The 27,039-nt window shown below is 32.1% G+C and overlaps 1 protein-coding gene across 1 annotated transcript; it reads left to right on the top strand.

Moving 5' to 3' along the window:
* Positions 1-1,178: 1,178 nt before the first annotated feature.
* On the top strand, positions 1,179-2,252 carry LOC107608104 (protein FAR1-RELATED SEQUENCE 5-like). Its single transcript, XM_016309998.1, has 2 exons — positions 1,179-1,771; positions 1,871-2,252. The coding sequence occupies exons 1-2, from the start codon at positions 1,179-1,181 to the stop codon at positions 2,250-2,252; spliced, it is 975 nt and encodes a 324-aa protein (XP_016165484.1).
* Positions 2,253-27,039: the final 24,787 nt, after the last annotated feature.

Genomic DNA, 27,039 nt, shown 5'->3' with positions numbered 1-27,039 from the left:
AAGCTGAATGCTTTTCCTTGTGCATGCCCTCATGATTCCTAAACATTAGATTAAAATGCATCCAACTCAGTGTTGTCTTCCTTTATACGCCTTATTTGAATCAATTTCTAATATTTATTATCTATATTGTTTCTATAAACATAACGTGTGTGACATAGTTCTGGTCAGGTGCAAGTATTACTACCACATGTTTTCATTGTTACATACATTTCCTTCATTTTATCTTTGGTGAGAATGTCATTTCTACTTTGTACAGACCATGACAAATGAAATTCTAAAGTGATGAAATCATTGATTCTCATTTTAAAAAAAGTTAATCTAAATATATGTTGTTCTGCTTAGGTCTTTAAGATACAAAGAAGCTAGTCAACCAAATAGGGGACATAAAAGTAAATACAATTGGATGGATTGTATTAAAATCTTTTAGTTCTTTAAAGGTGTTACTGTATTTTATGTGAATTAGTGGTAATTTTTCTAGTCTACATATTTGTAAAATGTTAATTGTGTGGTGATGTGTTTTTTTTTATAAATTGTAGGTGTATGTTGATTTTTGGGAGATGGAGCCATCGGATAGCGATTTTTTTAGAACAGACTCCGATGAGGAGTTTCCAAGAGGAGACGATCTAGATTTTTTAGATGACGATTCGAAGGTTGATGAAGATAGACCTCAAGATAAGAGAATAGCAGAGCTATCACGAGAAGATATCATGCAACTTCAGTTTACAGATGAGGAAGCTGTTTATCGATTCTACAAGACTTATGCAATGATGCACAGTTTCGCTGTGAGGTTGGATGAAGTCAGACCCGATAGCGATGGTTGCGTAATTATGCGCCAAATTGTTTGCAATTGGGCAAGCTCAAGAATGGAAGAGGTTGAAAAGGACGAAAGAATCAGGGACCACCGACCCCTAACTCGAAGTTGTTGCCGGGCGAGAATTCGTGCAAGACTAGATAGAAAAATTCATAAATAGAAGGTTGTTTCGTTCTACAAAGAGCACTCTCATGGATTAGTTGATCCACTCGATGTTAGCATGATGCCTGAGTATCACACATTCAGTGTCTCGGATAAAGCTCAGGCGAAGAATTTGCACGACATAGGCATCAGGACCTGTCACATCTTGGGATACTTGGCTGCTTAAAAAGGTGGATATGAAAACTTGTCATTCAACCCAAAAGATATGTACAACCTCATTACTCAACATAGGAAGGAAAAGGTGACGGGTGGTGATGCAAATGCTGCAATAAGCTACCTGAGAGGTAAAGCTGGGAATGATTCTTATTTCTTTGGAAAGTACACATTAAGTAATGAGAATCGATTGGAAAATTTGTTTTGGGTTGATAGGACTAGCCGTATTGATTATGAGTGTTTTGGGGATGTCTTGACATTTGATTCGACTTACAATAGGAACGTCTACAATAAACCATTTGTGATATTTTCTAGTAGCAATCATCATGGGCAGACCATCATATTTGGATGTGGTCTTCTTGTTAATGAGGATATTGGTTCATACAAATGGCTCTTGGAAACTTTTTTGGAAGCAATGGAGAATAAACACCTTATGGCAGTTGTCACCGACGGAGATCTTTCAATGAGAGAAGCCATTAAACAGGTCTTTCCTTATGCAACACATCGATCTTGTGCATGGCACTTACATAGGAATGCATGCGAGAAGGTTAAGAACAGTGGATTTTTAAATGACTTCAAGAAATTGATTTATGCTAATGTGAGTGTTGAAGAGTTTCAGGCCATGTGGGGAGACATGGTGGCGAGGTATAACTTATCAAGCAACTCTTGGGTCGACCAAACCTATGAGTTGAGGAATTTATGGGCTCTTGCATATTTGAGGGACTAATTTTTTGGGCGAATCAGGACAACATCCCAGTGTGAAGGGATTAACTCTCTAATAAAAGCATATGTGAGAAAGAAAGATACCCTTCTTGAATTCATCAATAACATGGAGACCGTTGTTAGCCATTACAGGAACAATGAAAGAGTTGCAGAGTTCAATAGTAAATATACTGATCCAGTACTTGTGACTTCTTTGCCAACACTTGAAGATTTTGCTACAAAGACTTTCACTCATAACATGTTCCGGGAGGTCAGGAAGGAAATTGAGGGTGCTTGTGCTATGAATACAGAGTTAGTAATTCAGGATGGTGGAAAACTATACTTCAAGTGTAACAGTTTTGGAGTGCCAGAGTTTGATCATGTGGTTGAGTTTGACAGAGTTGGAGGGGATGCTTTGTTGTGAGTGTCTGTGGTTCGAAAATAGAGGGATTCCCTGCATGCACATATTCGCATGTCTAAAGCACCAACACGTTGAAGTTATTCCAGAACGCTTAGTGTGCAAGCGTTGGACGAAGAATGCCAAGAGCGATTTCATGAAGTCAAACGTCGATGATCCAAGTGATTCTGATAAGGTACTAAAGTGTTGTTTGGGTGTGTTGGGTGCTGAGTGTTCTAGGTTGATGGATGTTGCATGTAAGAACTCAAGTGATTTTGTCGAAGCAATGAATGATGTTGTCAACACAATTACAAAACTCCAAAAGCGAGGTGAAAATCCACGCAACGGTAATTTAGATGATGACTACGTTGTTGACCCATTGGTGGTGAAGAGTAAGGGAGCATCCCAACAAAAACTCAAAATTTAAGCAATGTAGAAGGTGTTCAAACTGCGGTGTGTGACGAACGGATTTCCGTTGGTAAAAAAATTCACAAATATATTTCCGTTGTAAGTATAGTTTCTAAACCAACAAAGGATCCTTTCGTACAAAAGTTTGGTTGTCACAAGTAAGAAAACCCAATAAAATTTATAACCGAAGTATTTAAACCTCGGGTCATCTTTCAAGGAATTGCAGAGAGGTATGATTTATTATTGGTTATGAGAAAAAGTGTATTTTTGGGGAGTTTTTGAATTAAAGAACAAGTAAATTAAATGACAAGAAAAATAAATTAATAATTAAGAAAACTCTTGGCAAGGTATGAGAACTGGAAATTCCATCCTAGTTATCCTTATCAGGTGCGATGAGAATTGTTATTGCTCCCACTTAGTTAACCCTTACTAAATAAAGAAAAGTCAAGAGGACCAATCAATTTGATTCCTCAAGTCCTAGTCAACTCCTATGGAAAAACTAGCTTTAGAGGGATCCAAATCAATCAGTAAATTCTAATTTTCAATCAACAGCTGAGTTTGATAACTCAAGTGTCAACAATTACTCAACCAAAGCCAAAAGAGGAAAAATCTAAATTATTTATATCATAAATAAAAGAAAACAATCGTAAATCTGAATTACCTCAAATTGCATTAAATAAAGAAATCAAATTACACATAGGAATCCATAAACCAAATTGGCAACATCTAGTAATCAACTAAAGTAATAGAATGAATAAAAGTAGAAGAGAGACTAAAGTAAAGGAACATAGAACCTGGAATGAAGAAATAATCATAAACTAAGAGAAATCCTAATCCTAAAAATCTAAGAGAGAGGAGAGAGCCTCTCCCTCTAGAAAACTACATCTAAAACCTAAAATTATGAATATGAAAGTTGTTTTTATGAATGAATGGATTCCCCCACTTTATAGCCTTTAATCTGTGTTTTCTGGGCCAAAAACTGGGTCAGAAACAGCCCAGAAATCGCTGGGGACGAATCCAAACACATGCAGGTTGCTGGTTTCGCACAGATCCACGCGTGCGCGTCACTTATCCTCAGGGAAATTATGGAAAATTATATATCATTTCGAATTCCCAGATGTTAGCTTTCCAACGCAACTGGAACCGCCTCATTTGGACCTCTGTAGCTCAAGTTATGACCGTTTGAGTGCGAAGAGGTCAGGCTAGACAGCTTAGCAATTCCTTCAACTTCTTGTATTCCTTCCACTTTTGCATGCTTCCTTTCCATCCTCTAAGCCATTCCTGCCCTGTAATCCCTGAAATCACTTAACGCACATATCACGGCATCGAATGGTAATAAGGGAGGATTAATATTAGCAAATATAAGGCCAAAGAAGCATGTTTTCAATCATAGCACAAAATCAGGAAGGAAAATGTAAAACATGCGAATTGTATAAATAAGTGTGAGAATAATGGATAAAATCCACTAGATTAAGCACATGATAAACCCTAAAAATAGGGTTTATCAGTGTGACAGGGCACTACAACAAAAGTTGTCCTAATGTTCCTGGTAGATTCCCAAAGGAGCAGGTAGACAATGATACAGAAAAGAATATCAACAACCATCTTGACGTACTAAGGTATCTCATAATATAACTATGTTTAGAATTTTGTTGTATGGTGATTCGGCATATTGTGTTTTGGATTTATAAACTATGTTATTTTTATGCTTTTGTAACGGAAGATGACGTTTGGTTTGTGATCAGCGCAAAAGACATGACAGTGTGAAAAATCAGCAGAAGATAGAAAAAGATAGGAACATTGGTGGTGGAACAGCACCAATCTCAGCAGCTAAGTCAGCTTTTACTGATCAAGTGAAAACATCAAGTCCTGGTCCCGATATCCCGGTTTGTGCATTTACAAGTAATGAAGAGTCCGGGATAAGTTCCAGAACAACTGAGTCTCCTGTTGTGGCCCCTGAAACTGGAATGGCGAATTGAAGATGATTCAAATTTTAGGATGATTGATAATTTTGTACCATTTACTAATTACCTTTGTTTTTTATAGTTTGCATTCATTGATTGAATTAACATTTATTGAACTAGGAAGATTATGTCATTTTACTCATTTACTATTAAATTTTTTAAATTGCTTTTTGACTTATTCTATTAATAACAGAACTTTAGCTTAATTTTAGTTCATTTGATGTGTCTCCATGTACTATAGTAAGTAATTACCTATATTCCTATTACAATATGATGCAATATTTGAGTAAGGTTTGCCTGACTCTTGATGAGGATTTCAGCATTATCTGTGCACTAGTATTTAGCACGAGTTGTGATTGATCATGGATGCACTGGTTTTAAAAACCTAGTGTTCATTACTTCTAAGCTATTTAGTATCCGCAACTAATTAATCCAAGTTGGTGTTGATAACGTCATAACGCCAAGTTTGACATTGAAATTAATGAAACATTTCATTGTACAAAGTAATCCATGTATATATAAGTCAAAATTTTGTTAGTTATGTTAATTCTTACTTTCACTCGCTTTCACTCCACGAGTTGTGATTGATCATGGATGCACTGGTTTTCTCACAAGACTGCTATGCATCTTCACACTCACTTTCACTCCCTGATCCAAACTCTGCTTCTACACTGTAGAATTTGTTATTGTTCAAGGATATCAAGATGTGATCATAATGGAAATCATGAATCATTAAATAATGCATCTACATAATTTTATCTTTTCAACAATGACTTAGAGACTTAGAGTATGAGTTACAATAATGAGTAAAGTACTATTTTAGTTCCTAACAAATGACTTCAGTCTTAATTTTGTCCTTAATATTTGAGACATTATTTTTTCTACTCCCACATATTTTAGTCGATCCTATTTTAGTCCTCTACTTAAAATTAAATTTATTTAAAAATTTCTTTTGTTTTTGTGTTATCACCTTTTTCGTTTACTAAAATGGGACAACATAAGACATGTAGAATAAAAATACGATGTTTAAAATGTTACTGAAAAAATTATCATGTACACTACCAAAAAAACGGAGTTTATCCACCAAAATTTAACAACGAACGCTAAATCGTGTCTTCTATTTATCACCAAATTGACTCACATTGACGTGCCATAACCGACCTGTCCTTAATAGATTTATCAAGCTATAATATTATTTCTTAAAAATATTCTAACATTAACACAAATTTTTAAAATTAAATCTAAAAATATAAAAAATTAAATTTAGATAAAATTAAAAATTATAAAGATAATTCAAATATTCTAATATTAAGCTACTTAAAAAGATAAAATTTATTTAGCTAAAATAATATAATTTGAATAGATAATAAAAAGTTTAGTAATTTTTAAGTAAAAAAAATTTAATAAATCTTTTAATAAAAATAAATTGTTTTATCATTTGTTAAATTTTAAAAATGACAATAAGTTAAAAAAATAGTCTTTATTTACATGATTTAGTACACACTACATATCTTTGTGAGTACTGTACTCTTAGTATATACATAATTATCTTTTTAAAAATTATTTTGTTAAATTATAAATTAAATTTTTATTTATACAATTATTTAATTGGTATATATTATTAATTAATTATCTATTAACTTTTTTAAGTCATAAAAAATTAATACTAATTAATTTATGAGTAATTACTCAACTTTTACTTCTTGTATTTAACCGCTATCATCAGTGACCCAATTTTTAAAAAAAAAAAGTCACAACAAATTCAGACATACATTATATCCAACAAACTAGCCAAATACACCCATTTTAAAACAATCTGCTTTCATCCTCACAATTAGTCATGAAATTTACATTGATCAAAAGATTGATGAAAAAATAAAACTAATTTAATAAAGAACAATAACAAGACAGATAATAGAACATGAGAGAAGTAAGCCCTCCTAACATTTTAATTTGTACTTTGGATATCCATCCCATGAACCAGCCAGCACGTCTTGAGAGATTATCTCTCACCCTACAACCATTGAAATAAAGTACTAAACACTGTTTCAAGTTTTAACTCCTTGAAGCTAAACAAAGATGCTACATATCATCACAGACAAATTCAATGAATGCCTCTCTACAAATTCAATGGATGCCTCTCATGGCTTCTGATTCTGTGGCCCCAAGTACCAAACATCACAGACAACAGCTCAAGATATCATTAATTACAGCAGATGCTTAGTGAATGATTACCTGGAAATGCATGAAAACTAGAAAGTCTAAAACAAAAATACAAAAAAGTTGAAAGATCAGAATGATTAACCCCTCGAGTATACATTGTTACTTGTGACTATTCCAAAATGCATCTATAAAATTTTATTGTACTTGATCGCTATTGGGCAAAATGTGCATCCAAGTTCGAATGTACCCTACAAATTATTAAAATTAATAATCTTCCATTAAAGCTTTCGGCATATAGGAATTAGAATCCAAGTCAATGGAATTAGAATATAAGAGTTTGTACTAGTATTGTGACTATTATGTACGTTTTGATGCACAATTTTATAGCTTTGTAAAAGAGGAACATTATCAATAGCTTGTAAAAGCTAATTGATATTATTATATCTCTAATTATACTACAAATGCAAACACAAAAAAATTTAAAGCAAATAAACAATTAAGCAAACTAACATAATCAACTATGAGTTTGATGAATAAAATAATGATAAAACATAAGAACTCATTGCATAAAGTCGTGGAGGGTACAAATTGATCCACTTATGTCCATCATAACAAGTACAACAATGCTAGGGAACCAAGAGGGTACCAGCCAAAAACCAGCCAAATGTCTCTGGGTGAATCCAAAACTTCTACGTGGATGATGCTTATGCTAGACATTAGGATGTTTCTTTTCTTTATAAATTGGATGGTTCTGAATCTATTTTCTGATTTATCATGTTTTAGGCATTTGGAGAGGGAAGGATGCTGAAGAGACGGAAGCTAATTGAATTAGTTTCTGTGATTCACGTTGTAATGATACTGAACGTATCTCCTCCTAATTTGAATGTGGTAAAATATTTAATAACCAATATTTTAAATCATAAATAAATAAAACTATTTACTATATTTATAATTAATTAAGTTGTTCCATTCTTGGCTGATTTAAAGTTGGTTCCATATACATTTTCTAACAAGTATAAGTACGTCAGAGAGCAAATTGTTGATTCCTTTTTAGTTCGGTGTAAGAGTCTACTCAATTTTAACTATTTTGATTTGAGGTACAATTCACTATGAGATAAATCTCTTCGAAATCTGTTTTTCTTCATTATATTTTTCCATCACTAAGACTCAAGAATGATTTAAACCAACAAAAAAATGACACAAAGCAATTTCCTTATTCATATGCATTAGTATATTTGTTATTCCATGTCAAAATTGAACAAGTGATACCTTCTAATGTGCAGAGTATCACTAAGGAACACAACTTCTATGGCAGTCGCAATAACAATTGAGAGTGGCTTGAATGTTAGCTACATACACAACTCTTTTTAAGTGTAATGCCCAGACAACATTGCTAATGAGCTTTCCGAAAATTTCCTGTGAATATAATTTTATCATTCCATCAATAGATTAAATCCAGACATATTTAAGTTAGAGTAAAATACCTATTTGATGCTTAAAAGATTAAAACCTTCATAATTTAGCTCCAAAAGACATTATATTTTCATAAGCTATCTGAATATGAATTCAAGAAGCACGCCAAAAGAAGTCAAGAAGAAACAATGCAAGATGGATTCCCGTTATTGGCTCAAAATTCTAAACCACTAATAATAGCTTTTTTATTTGGATTATATCTCAAAATTCAAAACTACTAATACGGTTAAAGAAACTCATTAAGTCCTTAACTTATACACTATTAAAGGCATTAAAATTAAAAATAAAAAAATAAGGCCAAAATCTAATAAGGAAAATTAAGGAATATAAAGCACGTTCCATAAAAAAACTATATACTAGTACTACTCTTTAAAACTGATCATATGCCAACTGCAATAAATATATATAAAATTAGGTGCACAATATATTCCTTTATTGTAGATTGTCATAGAAGTTCAATATTAGACACTTAAGGTAATTCTTCACAATTACCTTGCTTGAAAGATATCAGATTTGGAATCATAGGTAAACAAGACATGCAAATTGTGGAGCCCTACAAGAGAATAATGCATAACATCAGACCAGACCTGTTATCATTGGGCCAAAAACTATATACATAACCTAATTATTGGGATGAACAACTCTTCTCTAATTCATGAACAACATAACTCTGTTCTATTTCAATATCACAAATCTCAGTATTTTATTAGTTGAATGGTAAAAAATACACATCAAAACATGGTTAAAAAACTAGAATAATCTAATTAAGATAGCATATACCAAAGAAAATAGTGATTATTTACCTTGATTGATAAAGGAAAAAGCCGTGAACAATGAAGAATAGCGGTGGCTAGTGAACAATGAACAACGAAGCAGCAAACACTAACGAGCAGCGAACAATAGAGAAACGAACATCAACCTAAAGCGAAGAATAGTAGTGATACAAATAGAGAAGAATCTTAGCGATGCGAACAGGAAGCAAAAGTTAATAACAACAACAATTGAAGGAAGAGAATACCAAACCCACTAACCTAAAGAGCAGTTGGAGAAGAGGGTATCTATGAACAGCGATGAACCTCAAGGGAGTAGAAGTCGTGGCCAATTTGCAGGAAAGGCTGAAGAGAGGATCACACATTTGGGTGGTTGCTTTTGGTTTCACGGGTTTGGGGCTTTCGGGGTTTTGGTTTGGCGGGTTTGTGCATGAGAGAATAATTTGAGTCTCAGATTTTAATTTTCGGGGGGTTTCTAGAACCCTACTATTTAGAACAAAAACCGCTATCAATTAAATTACAAAGGGCGTAAAGAGTTTTTGGGTTAACGTTTGGGAGTTTTTTAAAACCTTTGCTATATAACTTCTGCAAATTTATAATATTTTTTAGTGTAACCCTTCATTCAATAATGAGGTTGCAACGTTTCATATTTTTATTTTATAATTTTAGTAAAATTAATAGAAACAACATAATACTACAAAAAAAATGGCAGAATTAGAAACAAATAAATGGAAATGGTTTTAATATAAAGTCTTACTAAAATAAAATAACAAACACTATCAATAGTGTATTAAATTTAAAATATCTTAAACTTAGACAAATTAAAAAAACTCATATCATGTTCATAATAAATGGCTGCATTTCAATTTATTTTGGTGACCAATTTCTTTGCGGCATTGATGGTGTTTTCTTTGGCCTTATTGTAATTACTCAGTACTAAATCTAAGGCCAATCACATGCATGCAATATCGTCCACTGGTTGCATATTGTAAAATTAATAAATTAGTGAAGATTCTATTTAATAAGGATACAATGTCAGCAATTATAATGTTATACTCACTGGTATGATAAATGAATTTCTGGCCTCAGCATATAATTGCCATCTAGCAACCCACATCCCAGAATCAAACCTGAGGCATACGTAATAAAATATTAGCTTCACTTTCCTTAGATAGTTATTTGAATTTGCTTAAATTCATATAGCAACTTGTCTTACGCGTTTTCTTGTTGTGGAAGATTCTGTGGATAGTAGATCCGAAATTCACTGAGTTGATATGCAACTTCATCCAAATCTGACTTACCATCCATTCTCTCATCGAGCAATTGTTCATGAATCATCCAGTCAATGAAATTTGCCTACATTGACAGGAAATATAATTATAAGTAATTGTTTCTTAAAATTAAATGATTTATGGTCAACAAATTTAATTTAGAAGCATGAATAACTCACTAGTTGTCGAATCTGTCACTCCCTTATGGTTTTTCTTGATCTTTGTTGCATCAGATCCACACATATCAACTTCCTCTTCTTCACGTCAACACATAATAAGTACCAGTGTTTAAAATTGTCCTTAATTGGTACATAAATCTAGAAATCACAAAAACTCAAGATTATAAAAACATATCATGGCAAATGATAGTAAATGGGTAGGTTTCAAATTTAAAACAAATACATTAGCTACCTTTGATAAGCTGTGATGTTGCTGAATGGTCCATTACCATAGCTGTTGATGGGTAGCAAAACGAAAGTGCTTGTTCCTAACAAATTTTACAATCAAGGAAAATTGCGATTCAAATTAGTTGTTTTATTACAGCATATAGTAAACTTTGACTTCATATGACTTACTGAGACCCTAGGCGGAAGAAACTATATCTTTGGACCTCCGGAACGAATTTTTTCCTCATGAGTAATTGTTCATGCAACCATGGTTAATATCTAGCAAGATTAAAGATAACAAATAAAATTAGTATCAGAGGTTTGATAAATAAAAAATTTAAAGTGCAATTTAGAGTTTTACATTAGCATCTATCTGTCGCATAGGCTTAAGTGCATCGAATGATCTTCTACAACCATCTACACCTTCGTGTACAAGTATTTCCTCGCTGTTGAAAAAATAAATAAATAAATAAATAATCTTACCACATGAAATAAAATGTCTAACAACTTTTATCCATATGTATATTAACAAGATACTTACTTGGGGGAAACATTAGCATTATATAAATATATAGCTATCATTGCTTCTTCTTCATTGACGAGCATTTCTTTGGGGATTTCAAACGTCAACTGAAATATAAATAATTATAAAATCATAGGCAAATTATTCATACTGAACATAATCCTAATAAAATAATTTTTACTTACTGGTATTGTCAATGAATGCAACCTTTCAACTTCACATTTGACGACATCCAACTCATACAGTTGTCCATCATGATTAGTTGCTTGCATATTAAATGTATACATTACAAATATTTATTTTGATCATTTTCAGTGTTATTAAACACAATTTTTTATTGTTCATATGTTACTATATTGACTTACTATCAACCATGAAATTCGCAATTAGCAAACTTTAAAAAATACTTAAAACAGAGATAACTAATTTTTGTTACTTACCCTATTGCCATTTGCTTATTCACCTCCAGCAGTAGACATTACTCTGTTTGCAGGAGGAGTTAATGTTTGGGCCAAATTCTGAAACTCTTGGCGTATCGTCCTTTGGACCTCTTGTTTCACCCTCAACATCTTTGAATCAATGTATTTAGTTAAACATTGATACATATGTTCTGAGAGTAAATTTAAATGTTGATTGCTGACAAATAAATTGTCGAAGAAGGCTTGCGTGTTCTCCTTAGAAAGAGTTTGGCTACATAAGTGCGAAATCAAAATATAGTTAACAGTTTCTTTTATTTTAGACTATCATACAGGTCTCTTTTTGTGAGAAAATACCAAAAACAAAAAATAGTATAAGAAGAATCTATTTAATAATAATTTACTTTACATAGTCTTAAATTGTAAAAAAAAAAACTAATAACCGAATACTAAAAAAATAATTTTAAGACAATTAACTTTTACTATTGTGAAATTATATAGTTGTTAATTTTAAATATTTAGTCATGGTTAATTAATTAATTTATGCATAAAAATTATTAATATGGTACAAATTTTAACCAAGATATAACTAGCAAACCTGTCCGCTCCAGTCTGATTAATTGAAATGTTGTAGTTGATTAGTATAAAGTGTTTCTTCAACAATGACTAGGGGAATGAAACGGTTTACATTTTTAGAAGAATAAAAAGATAGTTTATAAGATTTTTTGAACAACATATCACTCTTTTGTATGTAATTGATATTTAAAAAAATTTTAATTAATTAATTAGATTAATATAATATTACAAATATTATTACATTTAAAAACTTAAGGTATTAATTAATTAATTAATTTTATACTAATATAAAATATTTTATTTTGATCAAAATCAAATGTTATGATAAAATACTACATAGTATAATCCGTTATAAAAAATTTTTCATAAAATAAAGTTTTTTGATAAACAAGCCATAATAACTATAATAAAATAGAAAATAATTACAATATGATATAAATTAAAAATATTCTTAATGTACACAAACATATGATTACTTATTTATCATGGCTTAAATTGTAACATATTTGCTGAGATTACCATATTCTAATTTTTTATTGACCGTAAAAAACTTGACAGTACTCTGTAAAAAAATTATTGTTACTGGAGTTTAAAAGTAAAGAAAAATTAGTGAATAATTTTTTTAATGTAAAATAACTAATGTACAAAGTAAATTAAAATAGGAAGTCATAGTTGTTGTCAGAAAAGATTGACTATAAAATAAAATTTAGGAAAATTTGTTTATATAACATAAGTGATCAATATACATATGTTGTGTTGAGTTGAGGTTGAGGTAAGGTTTTTTACACATAAATCGTGCTAGGTTGGGATGGATTTGTTAGTCGCACGTAGATCATGCTAGTCTATGCTGATTTAGGATGAAAAAAAAAAGAAGATAAAACTGTGTGCTATACCATACATCTTGATATACAATATAATATCTAACAAATATTACCCTAGCATGATTTAAATATAAATTAATTTAGGAGATCTACATTTTCAATTTTCATTTAGGAGAATCAAGTAAATTTGATCCTCTTTTATTTTAATTAAACAAAAGAATTGTTAGGATCTATGTATTGCCATCATGTTAAATTAAGCACTTCGGATATATTTTTTATTATGAAAATAAACTAATCCATTTAAATTGAGAAAATGTATTTAAATGTTTACTTTAATTGTGCTTAAACCTATATTATAATTTAAATTATTAAGAATAAACAAAACTATGTAGTTTATTGAACCAGCTTAATCAGCGGTTTTTACTGAATCCTAAAAGATAAAAAAAATTTAAATATCGAAACAAAGTAAAGTCACATTTTTGTTAGGATTTTATTTTTTATTGTATTATCTAAAATTTAAATAGATATAATTCAAATTAATAAATTTAATTTAGTTTTATAAAGTTGTTTACAGTCGTATTATTATATTCATTTCATTAATTTTATTTAGTCAATTTTAAAAAAAAATAACGGCTTGAAACAGTTAAATTTTATCTACACAATAAACACGATAGAATTGTTTTAAATTAAAATTTTTTAAAAATATGTACTCTTATTGGGTTGATGGTTTAATTTAAATAAATATATTCGTATTAATGAATACAAGTACATGTATTTAAAATATTTAAATTATAATATTTTGAATAAATTTCCTATTTTTTTGTTAAATTTTTGAAATTATGATTAACGTTCATCTTATTGTAAGTCATTTTGAAAGCAATACAAGTACATTGTTAGTAATCTTAGAACTGAATAATCAGGAATACATAATTGAGATTTACCTAGAAGATACATCACAAACAGCATGATGCGCGGTGATGATTTCATTCTGCGCGGTTTTCTTTTCCATCTCTTTTTTTTGCGTTGAATTTAATCTTCAAACAAAATAAAAACACATGAATAATGTCAGATTGAGTTTTAAATAAGTTAATAATCAGTTAAAATTTTATAAATAATTACTAACACGTAGACATAAAAAAAAGGTATGGTGTGGAACAAATAAATTTAAAAAAAAATTAAACTAAAATAAAATTAGCCAGCAAAAAAATTATTAAAATAATTGACGTTACGAATCCTTTGAACTACTCATAGTTGCACGACTAGTCATGGTGTCGCGTTATTCGTAACGTGAGTGCTGAAAAGGGGTGGATAACAGAAAAATATAAAACAAGTTAATGGAAAGGTTGAATAGTACTGACATTACTCTAACAGTTATTTATAACATTTTCCATACCCATTTGAAATTTAAAATGTAATACTCTCTAAACAATAGGAGCTTTAAGTTAGATTTTTTTTAATTAGTTCGACGACACATGCAAAATTTGTTACAAGATTTTTTCGGTGACGTTTAACAATATTCAAATTTAAGTTACTTTTTGCACAACGTGACAAACCGTTAAAATTTCAATTTAAAAGCGTTGCCTTTCTTTCAAATTATAATTTAATTTTTGAATATAATTCTGATTAATTTCACCATAAATTAAAATTTAAATTGATCATATAATAAAAAAAAGTTAAACTACCTTTTTTTATAATTTTTATCCTTTCCAAAATATATATTATATTAATTAACAAACGACTTAATTGCAATATTAATATTATGTTTACAAATTACCGGACTTTTATAATGAACTCTATTTTGTAAATTTTTTTTTTCTATTTATCCAATTCGTTCAAATCCTGTACTTGTTATTGCTTTAAAAAAAAAAAAAAATCACTGTTGAGAAACAAAAGTGTATACTATATTTAGAAGAGCATGATAACTCTAAATACTTTTGAACACATGGCTGAAAGCAAGTGGCATTCAAATTAAATTAAAAGAGCATCATAGCTTCAAGTGCTTCATAAATGTTTTTAATAAAATAATTTAATGTCAACTAATTTTAACCGAATGAACTGAATTAATTATTTAAAATTTCAAAATGACGATTAAGTTATTATTCGATAACAATAGAAATTGATATATTTAATTTTTAGCATGAGTATTTATTTTTTTTTTGCTTTTTGTTTATATTTTTTGTTGTTGGAAGAACAAATAAAGTCCCTCGGATCAAAACTAACTAATAAGAGTTAGAAAAAATTGCAGCATATTGACATTTACTTAAGAAAATAAACAAAAATTAAAAAAAAATCAACCTAATCTTATCTTCAAGGAACCCAGGAAAAAACATAAATGTAGAACGCTAAGTTTTCAATTTTCAATCTAAGCTTTTCAATTCTTCAGGAAGAGGGGGTATTGGGGGAAGGGGTGATAAACCACTATTTTATGGTTTATTTTGTGCTCAATTGAGTGGATTTCATCAACTCTTTACCCACTTATTCATATTATTTGCATGGTTTTACATTTACCTTCCTAATTATGTGCTTTGATTGAAAATATGCTTCTTTGATCTTATATTTGCTTATTATTAATCCTCTCTTATTACCATTAGATGCCTTGATATGTGTGTTAAGTGTTTTCAGATATTATAAGGCAGGAATGGCTTGGAGGATGAGAAGAAAGCATGCAAAAGTGGAAGGAATACAAGAAGTTGGAGAAATTGCTAAGCTGTCCAGCCTGACCTCTTCGCACTCAAACGGCTATAACTTTAGCTACAGAGGTCCAAATGATGCGGTTTTAGTTGCGTTGGAAAGCTAACGCCCGGGGCTTCGATTTGATATATAATATGTTATAGTTCCCTGACGCTAGGCGATGCGACCGCGTGATCCATGATGCCGCGTCGCAGTGACGAAAAACCAGCGTGGCAAAATCCGAAGCCAGCGAATTCTGGACTGTTTCTGATCCAGTTTGCGGCCCAGAAAACACAGATTAGAGGATATAAAGTGGGAGAATGCATCCATTTATGAGAAGGCTCTCACAATTCACAATTTTAGGAGTAGATGTAGTTTTTAGAGAGAGAGGTTCTCTCCTCTCTCTTAGGATTAGGATTTACGATTTCTCTTAGTCTTAGGAGTGACTCTCAATCCCATGTTCTTTATTTTTATTTATTTTTCCAATTTAATTTATGAATTCCCATGTTATGATTTGAACATTTTATTTAATATAATTCGAAGTATTTCAGACTCATGATTGCTCTCTTTAATTTATTAATGCCCTGTGTTTATCTAAATTATTTCCATTCAAGTAGAATTTCTCTCTTTTGGCTTTGGTTGAGACATTGGTAACTCTTGAGTTATCAAACTCATTGTTGATTGAAAATTGGAATTAATTTGTCCACTTAACTTACCTTCATAGTTAGAGGTTAATAAGGTGGGAGAAGAATCCAATTCTCATCACAATTGATAAGGATAACTAGGATAGGACCTCCAGTTCTTCATACCTTGCCAATAGTTTATTTTACAGTTATTTATTAATTTTTATTGCTTGAAAATATACCTGTGCACATTGCCCAAACTCCAAATTTCTCAAAACCCCCCCCCCCCAATTTACAATCTTCATAACCAATAATAAGAACATACCCTCCCTGCAATTCCTTGAGAAGACGACCCGAGGTTTGAATACTCGGTTATCAATTTCAAAAGGGGTTTGTTACTTGTGACAACCAAAACGTTTGTACGAAGGAATTTTTGTCGGTCTAGAGACTATATCTACAACGCGACTGTTTTTATGACATTCTTTACTGGCAAAAATCACTAACGTCAAAATGGCGCCGTTGCCGGGGAATTGCAAACGTGTGCCTTATTATTGGTTATTGTAAATATTTGCTTTTTACTTGTTTATTTGTTTCTATTTTTGTTTTTATTTTTGCTTTTTCATAAATTAAGAGGTTATTAGTTTTTATTTAGTTATTAAATTTTTTTTTTCAAAAATTTGTTCTTAGTGTTCATCTTGATCTTCAAGTTGTTCTTAGTTGTTCATCTTGACCTTCAAGCTGTTCTTAGTTGTTTTCTTCGTTTTGATCTAAAAATTTGAAATTTGGTGTCATTTTATTGTTTCTCTCTTTCCTCATTAAAATTTTAAAATATTTTTAATTAAATTTTTTTCGAAAAAAAAATTTTCAGATTTTTATTTTTAAAATTTTTATCTTATCTTATCTTATTTCAAAAAATCAAATTTCAAAATTCAAATTTAAAAATTTTCAAAATTTTAATTTAAAAATTTTTCAAATTTCAAATATTCAAATTTCAAAAATTCAAAATTCAAATTTCAAAATTTCAAAATTTCAAAATTTAAAATTTAAATAACCTTTTAATTTCAATTTGTTTTTATTTTTGTTTTTAATTTTTAATTGCTACCATGAACTCTCACCCCTTTGGCTATGAGTCTGGTTACAATTATGTTGCAGGAAGAAGAAATTACAATGAGAACAGGCATCAAGGTTGGAACAATCAAAGATGGGAGGAGCCACAAGGATTTAATCAACCCTCATGGCAACAACCACCCCCAATGGACTATCAACAACCACCATCATATGCCTATGAACCTCCTCAACACAACTTGGGACCGCCATACTCACAAGCCTCTTTCCACCACTCACCTCCATATGACCCTAGCCCACATCCACCATACCAACCACCTTATGAACCAAATGAACCATACATAGATCGACCCCAAACCTCCATGGAGAGAGCACTTACCGATCTAAACTCTACTATACGAGCTCTCGCCGCCCAAATCAGACCACCAAATACCTTTAACAATCAACCCTCAAGCTCTAGTGCACTTCCTTTTCAATCACAGAATGATCTCCCCATCCCACCACCACCTCAATATCTGCCATCTCCATATCCATCAATCCAAGAGCACTATGATCCTACCTATGATAACCGAGTGCATCAAGAGACAAAGGATCGTTTCAAGGAAACAGTGGATCGATTTCAGGCAACCACTCAACAACTGGAGCAAGCATTAATTCAATGGGCTTCTAGGCGCTCAAATATACAAGGATCAGCCACAGCTCCATGTGGACAGTCTAGTGAAGAGCGTAGCATGAAGGAGATACCAGAAACCCCAGTGGACAAGACAGAGAATGAATTCGTACTAGAACAAGTAGAAGACGATGTCATTGTTCAAGAAGAAGAAGAAGTGGTTAAAGACTTAGGAGATGCAGAACCTCCATGGGAAAGTCAAAACATAGAGCCTCCTTCCAAGACGGTTGTAATTGATGCTGAGGAGGGTGTACAACCTCCAAAGCATATCATAGTTGAAGACTTAGAAGAGGTTGATCAAGAGATGGAGATTCAAGAAGAAGAAGCACAACCTCCCATGCCCTTGGAAAGCAATGAAGAGGAAGAGGTTGAAATTGAAGAAGCTTGCAAAGAGGTGGTAGTTATCAGAAAAGAGCACAAAGGAGTGGAGCTTGCAATTTCATTAAAAATACCTCCCCCTAAGTTGCCATCATCCTTCACAACATTCAAGTGGGCAAAATTCATATCCCATAGCTTTCTAATCCCACTTGAATATGGGCTACTGGAGACGGATGGTCAACTTAGAGCTCTTTGTGGCATTAAGAGTAAGAGGAAGATGGCCAGTGGTAAGAATTGTCAAGCAAGGTTCATTATGGTATAGAGCTCAATTGAATGGGTCTAGGAAGCTGTTTGGTAGCGGCAGTGAGAATTCAAATTACTTATCACCCGGCTGGAAAAATACAGATCCCGACAAAAATGGGTGTAAAAGCAAGGTTTGGGATCCTGGAATCTGTTCTGACATCCAACACCCCGGGAGCCTAAGAATCTTTTTGAAGCTGCTCAAGGGTTTTACATGCCTAGTTTGGGACCCCGGAGGTTACTGGAATCACAAACACTGGTGGAGATTCCTGGATGAGTTCAAGCATAAGCCACCATAACAGGAAGCTCATCAAATGTCCAACTTAAGGACTTTAACTAAAAGTGCTAGGTGGGAGACAACCCACCATGGTATAATCATTCCTTTCTCAATTTTAATTTTATTTAGTTTTGTTTGTTTTTGAATTTTATTTTATTTTGTTATATTGAACCTGGAGTTTTGCATCACATTCATATTAACACTGCATTCTGCATTTTTCAGATTACAAAAAAAAAAAAGCACGCACGCGACGCGGCAGCGTCGCTGACGCGTCCGCATCACCAGTACAATGGGAAGAAAAGAAAATAAACAGAGAGTTTCGCAGGAGCAGCGCTGGAGGCGTGCCAATGGCACAAATCACCCCACGTGACCGCGTCGCTGACGCGACCGCGTCATATGGGAATAATGGCCTCCCACGCGACCGCGTCACCCACGCGGCCGCGTGCCTTGAAAATCGACGTAAAAAGGGTGCTTGGCCGAAAGTTGTGCTGGAATTGGGCTGGACTCGTGCTGGAAGTCCAAGCCTCCCACGCGAACGCGTGCCCGACGCGTCCGCGTCATATTGAAGATAAGGCCATCCACGCGATCGCGTCACCCAGATTTTTGGCAAAAGCATTTTGAACAGAGAGTTGCGCGACCGCGAGGCTGCACTCGTGCCAATCGCACAAATCAGGTCACGCGATCGCGTGACCCACGCATCCGCGTCACCTGACCTTATCGCGCACCACGCGACCGCGTCACTCACGCGTCCGCGTCACAAACGGCGCACAGAATATCCAGATCAGCCAAATTTCTTATCTTTTCTTCTCTAATCCTTATTTTTCCTATCTTTTCTTATTTCTTTCTTCTTCCTTTCTTATTTTCTTTCACCTCCATTTTATTTTACTTAATTTATTTACATATATTCATTCATTTCATTTTAAATTTGTGCATATTTTTATTTTCTTTTCTGAATTTTTTATTTTTTTATTGGTGTTAATTTTTTTTTTTAACTGTTGCATCTTCTCTTGAATTATTTTGGGTACTTAGTGACTTGTTTTATTTTGGATAGGTAATATTATTTATATCAATGCCAATCTTTTATACCTGTATTACTTTTACATTGACATGAATTTTTATTATCTCTCCTTACCCACACTCTCTTCCCTATTTTTGCAAATTTTTGCATTCCTGATTTGCCATGTACTTCTATAGTTTTCTCACTTGCATGTTGTAGCTACCATGTAATTGAGACCCTCACTTTTGGCATTAACCAACCCATGTTTTATTTATTTTCTATCTTTGCTTTGGGTTACTTTCCTTCCCTTTTTCTTTCAGGATGGCCACCAGGAAGAGAACCGGAAGACGTTCACATGGGAGAGACAAACAAGTTCCTACGCACATTCCTTGATGAGAAAAGCGTCAGTTGAAACAACCCATCCACCTGCAAATCTCAGCATGCACCGAGGACGGTGCAATCTTTAAGTGTGGGGAGGTCGATACCGATCTCCATGGGTTAGTATTTCCTTCTCAAACACCAATGTTTTATTTTCCTTGTTAGTTGTTGCATTTGCATGTTTGTTTGATTTTTGCATATTTTACCACTTGGTTAAAGTAATATTTTCTTTTTCAAGAAACTTTTTAGAGTATTTCACTAATTTGAATAAAAATTTAATGTTACACTTGATTGAAGAAATATTATACTGGAACATGGTTTAGAGCTCGAACACACAAAACCTGTGAGATTTTTGAGCCTATGTGAATTGGTTGCATTTTATCAACCAACATTTTATTTTTGGTGTGTGTTTTTCTCTCTAAAATTGTGATCTTTGTCATGCTTAATTCTATATTTCCATTATTTGATGTATGCATGCACTTATATGATTGAGGCCTTTGTTTCACTGAGCTTACATACCCATATGGCCTTACCTTTCATTATCCTTTGCAAACCAATTTGAGCCTATTTTACCCCTTTGTTCTTTATTTTAGCACATCACTAACTCTAAGCAGAAAATAATATTGTCCTTAATTTGAATCCTTGGTTAGCTTAGACTAGTGAGAGTGCTCATGAATTAAGTGTGGGAAAAGTGGGTTTGGAAATATTTGGTTTAAGAATTGGGTATTATATATCTTTATGAAAACGTGAAAGAAATGTTTAGAACATGATTCATGCATTCAATAATTTAATCATATGCATTAAAAAAAATGATGAAAAAAATTTATTAAAAAAAAAAGAGAGAGAAAAAGAAAAGAAAAAGTGCAAATAAGAGAAAGGGGACAAAATGCCCCAAAGTAAGTGGTGAAAGCAATGCATATGTACTGTACTTAAAATTAGAATGCATGAATATGTGGAAAATATGGTTAATGGATAGTTAGATGTTGTATTGTGATTACATGGATTGTCTAAAGTTAGGTGGAAAGTTTAAGTTAATTAAGGATTCAGATTTTAGTCCACTTGGCCAAATACAATCCTACCTTGACCCTAACCCCATTACAACCCTTAAAAGACCTCTTGATATGTGTATCTGTGCATTAAATTTGTGTTGATTGTTAGATGAAGAGTAAGCCTTAGAAAGCAAGGTTACTAGAGAATTGAGAGAATCGAACCTAAAAACACTTGAGTGATTAGAGTGTATACACTACCAGTGAGGGTTCGATGCTCAATTCCTTGTTCCCTGCTTTCATGAGCTATTTTCTTCTTGCAAGTCTATTTGTACTTCATTTTCATGATTTGAATTAGTGAAATCCAGTTTATATTTCTTCTTGAAGGATTTGTTTACTTTTAACTAAGTAGGTAGAAACATTTTGCATGTAGTTGCATTCATATAGGTAGATTGCATTTCATACATCTCTATCATTCCTCTTCATCTTTATAGTTTCTCTTGAGCTTAGCATGAGGACATGCTAATGTTTAAGTGTGGGGAGGTTGATAAACCACTATTTTATGGTTTATCTTGTGCTCAATTGAGTGGATTTCATCAACTCTTTACCCACTTATTCATATTATTTGCAAGGTTTTACATTTGCCTTCCTAATTATGTGCTTTGATTGAAAACATGCTTCTTTGATCTTATATTTGCTTATTATTAATCCTCTCTTATTACCATTAGATGCCTTGATATGTGTGTTAAGTGTTTTCAGATATTATAAGGCAGGAATGGCTTGGAGGATGAGAAGAAAGCATGCAAAAGTGGAAGGAATACAAGAAGTTGGAGAAATTGCTAAGCTGTCCAGCCTGACCTCTTCGCACTCAAATGGCTATAACTTTAGCTACAGAGGTCCAAACGACGCGGTTCCAGTTGCGTTGGAAAGCTAACGTTCGGGGCTTCGATTTGATATATAATACGCTATAGTTCCCCTGATGCTAGGCGACGCGACCGCGTGATCCATGCGGCCGCGTCGCAGTGACGAAAAACCAGCGTGGCAAAATCCAAAACCAGCGAATTCTGGACTGTTTCTGATCCAGTTTGCGGCCCAGAAAATACAGATTAGAGGCTATAAAGTGGGGGAATGCATCCATTCATGAGAAGGCTCTCACAATTCACAATTTTAGGAGTAGATGTAGTTTTTAGAGAGAGAGGTTCTTTCCTCTCTCTTAGGATTAGGATTTACGATTTCTCTTAGTCTTAGGAGTGACTCTCAATCCCATGTTCTTTATTTTTATTTATTTTTCCAATTTAATTTATGAATTCCCATGTTATGATTTGAACATTTTATTTAATATAATTCGAAGTATTTCAGACTCATGATTGCTCTCTTTAATTTATTAATGCCCTGTGTTTATCCAAATTATTTCCATTCAAGTAGAATTTCTCTCTTTTGGCTTTGGTTGAGACATTGGTAACTCTTGAGTTATCAAACTCATTGTTGATTGAAAATTAGAATTAATTTGTCCACTTAACTTACCTTCATAGTTAGAGGTTAATAAGGTGGGGTAAGAATCCAATTCTCATCACAATTGATAAGGATAACTAGGATAGGACCTTCAGTTCTTCATACCTTGCCAAGAGTTTATTTTACAGTTATTTATTAATTTTTATTGCTTGAAAATATACCTGTGCACATTGCCCAAACTCCAAATTTCTCAAAACCCCCCCAATTTACAATCTTCATAACCAATAATAAGAACATACCCTCCCTGCAATTCCTTGAGAAGACGACCCGAGGTTTGAATACTCGGTTATCAATTTCAAAAGGGGTTTGTTACTTGTGACAACCAAAACGTTTGTACGAAGGGATTTTTGTCGGTCTAGAGACTATATCTACAACGCGACTGTTTTTATGATATTCTTTACTGGCAAAAATCACTAACGTCAAGGGGCAAGGGGCAAGGGAGATGGGTTAGGGAGACGCGTTTACGCGTTTGTTTGTTTTCCTGTTTTCTTTTTTTGTTAAAACTCAAAACGACGGTGTTTTATAAGAACTGGTCGATTCCTGATCCGGTCCAACCGACAGATAACCGCTCGGTTCAGTAGTTTTCAAATGCTATTTAATTTGGCGGTTTAACATGTTGGACCAGACAGTTTATTTGCCGGTTCCCTGTTGAAAATAAAATAATGTAACATAGAATAAATCGTAGCTTTCAAAAATAATCACCATACTTTTATCACGCTGCTATATTTGAATAAGTTATTTTTAAATAAATTAAAAAAATATCACTTAAATTTAAAAATTGAGTGTATTTTTCAAATGTGGACAACATTATGTAGATTGAAAACAAATTGAATTTCGTAACTTTAAATTTGATTTGTACAAAATTCAATATTTGAAATTACAATTTTTGAAAAATACTCAGTCATTAACCCTTATAAATTCGGAGCACCTAGATCATAGATAGTCAAAAGTTTCTATAATTTAACTATTCATACGAGCAAAATCTTAGTTAATTTTGACTTGAATTAACTATTATCACAAAAATATGTCTTCGAGGGGGAGAGGTAGGAGGCCGAGCAAGGGAAGAGACAGATCTACCATCAATGTCACAAGCGAATCGACAGAGCCTTGTATAAACATCATGGACAAGAATAGGATAAAGCAGAGGAAAAGAACGCTGAAACAAATAATAGATACATCATCAAGGTAACCGGTCCAATTTTATTGTACAACTAAATATGGTCATTATATTATGATCGGTCTATGTGAATAATAGATCTAAGTCCAATTTTGTGTTTTTTTTAAAATTAATTTAATTCTTAATTATTATCCAGTACTATTTAATATAATAGAAAAAAAATTATTTTATTATTTATTAGTACATATCTTTAGTACAATATTTTAAACATTTTCCGAAATTTTATAGATTGTTTTTAATTACAATTTTTAAAACATGAATCATTCTTTCCTGTGTAAATAATTATTCTGCAACATAACACATGGAAAAATGTATTAGATTAATATTTTAGCGTATGTTTCGTGAAGAACGATGTAATCATTTTTTCAACTTCAAAAAGCTACACTACTCGTATATGTTCCAATTTTATGACTATGAATATATTAGAAAAAAACTGTTTATATGTTTATACTTTCAATTTTATTATTTTCGATATTGTAATGCCTAAAAGATATGAATTGTATTTTTTTAGTTAAAAAGAAAAAATATCACATTCTTTGTGATAAATTTTTTATACGAATTAATTTTCATTAAATTTTATGTACTCTTTAGAATACGATATTAACGTTTATTAATTATTTAGTATCTGTTGATACTTTAAATATATGTTCGTAATTTGTGTGTTACGTGCAACATTTAAAATACAGCTTTCATGGAAGTTTAAATACGGGTAACAAGAAACAAAAGGAGGTGAACTCGCCCCTTAACAAGAACCAGTCTCAACACGTTGAAGCTCACTCACCCCCAACTACAACAAGTATTACCACCAGCGTGAAATTATTTTTACTAATGCAATTGATAAGATGACAACAGCCATAACCTCTCTAACAAAAATCCTCGAAAAACAAAACCAAATGGCTTATCCATTGTACGCTGTTAATAGAACTAGATCGGACAATCCGTACATAGAAAATTTAGCTATTAATAATACGACAAATATCAATAATTCAAAAACTAATAACAAAGTTAACATAGATAAAATAATGAGAAAATTCATTCGATCCCAAGAATATCATAAAACAGTTGTACAATCCACCTTACACAAATTTTTCCCTAGTAACAATTCTGATAACCACGCAAACGACGTTACTCTCAAGGAGCTCTTCAAGCCAAATGTCTCCCCTCAAAGATTATCTGAATTAGATTGGAATTCAAATAGGGGAATATATATTGGTAAAAAGAGTAGCTCATCATTTGCGCTGCCGCGACGTTCATGTGGCCCAAAAATTCCACAGGTATGTGTATAAAAACATGAACTTGTATTGTGATGACATTGATTAGTATTACTGTTTTCAATTTTATTGTTTAATTACACATGATGATGGCTTCGTGTTTGCAGTGGATGCCCATTAGTTTTAGACCATCGGAGGACATGATTCTAACGATGGATGAGCTTGCTTGTGCTGCTTATATTTTTGGCCCGGATTTAAAGTTCCAAGTTAATCGGTAAATCCTTATAACACTATTCGATTTGATGCAAGTCTATTTTATACTTTGGTAACAACAATTTTCTGAACTAAATATTTGCATGTGTATTCGTAAAGGGATGAAGTACTGGTGTCAACCCGTACCTCATATGCAAATAGAGAAAGTTTAGCCATGTTAATTCCAGGAGAACAAGTCATCCAAGATGTAAATATTTATTTTTTATTATTTAACATAAAAAGTACGAAATGTTAATGTTATGTATCGTAAAATTAAAAATATACAATGTATTTGTTTGTAGGTTATAGATTCCCTTACTTGCATTCTCACACAAGAGCATAAAAAGCTTAACAAATTGCCATCCATATGGTTTCTGAAAACAACTTTTTCAGTAAGTTTTAGTCCAAAAATACATTGAAAAAATTTGTATTTGATATTTTGTTTGATTTAAGTTTCAAGAAGCATATGAATAATTTGATGTCATATTTTTTTATGACAATATAATCAGTAACTAGCACTTACATGGTCTAGACCATCCAATCAACTAAGGGAACAATATGCAGATAACTACATGTATAAGATTGAGTACTTGTCAAGGGTAAGTCCTTTAATTTTTAGTAAATAAAATATGATTTATTTAATCTAAAATGTATGTTTATCTTAATAGCATAGACTCACAATCCTCATTATTTTGTAAATAAGTTGATTTTTATCCCCATCAATGACCTCAATGAGCATTGGTTTCTGATGATCGTAGACATGAAAAAAGAAAAGTTATTTGTGCTTGATTCTTGTAAAATACCAGACAGAAACTATGGTAGGCTATTATCAGTTGAAACCATGGTAAGCGGTCCAGTTTGATTTTTTTAAAAGTAAAATTAGTTTTTCAACTTTTATTTTCTATTAATTTTGAATGTTTTGTGTATAACAAAAAAAACACCACATCGTTTGAAATTACGATTTGAATTTGTATTTTAAGATCATTGCTGTATTCGGTTTGTAAGCGATTTAGTAGTTTTTTTAATTTGAAATTAAGGTTCATTTGTTAACACTAATATCGAATTAATAATTTTTAAAATTTTTATAATTTAACCATTTTAGACAGGTAATAAAAATTAACCCGTTACATTGCTTGAACTACACAATATCCAACCACATTTTATGTCACACAGGCTATATTCATTGAATGAATGTTAGAACATAAATCTTTCTACAATTCTAATGAAATCACTGTACCTCTGATTTTTAAGTTTCGTATCGTGGAACCGTCTGACCTGCCACAACAGAGGAAAGGCTCGTAAGTAATATTATTTTAAAAAAAATTTTACTGTCATGTTTATTGAGTTTGTTATGTACGAATCATGTGTTCGGTTAAACTGATAAAGTAGTACAATCACACATTTAACTAAACAGTAACGACTGCGGTATCTGGGTTGCTCAATGGATAAAAGAGTGCGGGTGGACTGATAATTTTGGCATCAAGGTAACCAACCTTATTCATTTTCTAAATTTTTTATTATTATTAGGAAAAAATGTAATATATATATATATATATATATATATATATATATATATATATATATATATATATATATATATATATATA

This window comes from Arachis ipaensis, chromosome B1, assembly GCF_059453495.1.
Source record: "Arachis ipaensis isolate K30076 ecotype BB chromosome B1, ASM5945349v1, whole genome shotgun sequence".
NCBI classification, from domain to species: domain Eukaryota; kingdom Viridiplantae; phylum Streptophyta; class Magnoliopsida; order Fabales; family Fabaceae; genus Arachis; species Arachis ipaensis.
This window is presented reverse-complemented; position numbering and strand designations above follow the sequence as displayed.

What these genes read in the sequence shown, in the direction of transcription:
- LOC107608104 (XM_016309998.1), top strand. Translation starts at nt 1,179, where the DNA reads ATGTACAACCTCATTACTCAACATAGGAAGGAAAAGGTGACGGGTGGT. An exon ending in TGGGGAGACATGGTGGCGAG is followed by an intron (nt 1,772 to 1,870) that starts GTATAACTTATC and finishes TGGGCGAATCAG; the next exon opens with GACAACATCCCAGTGTGAAG.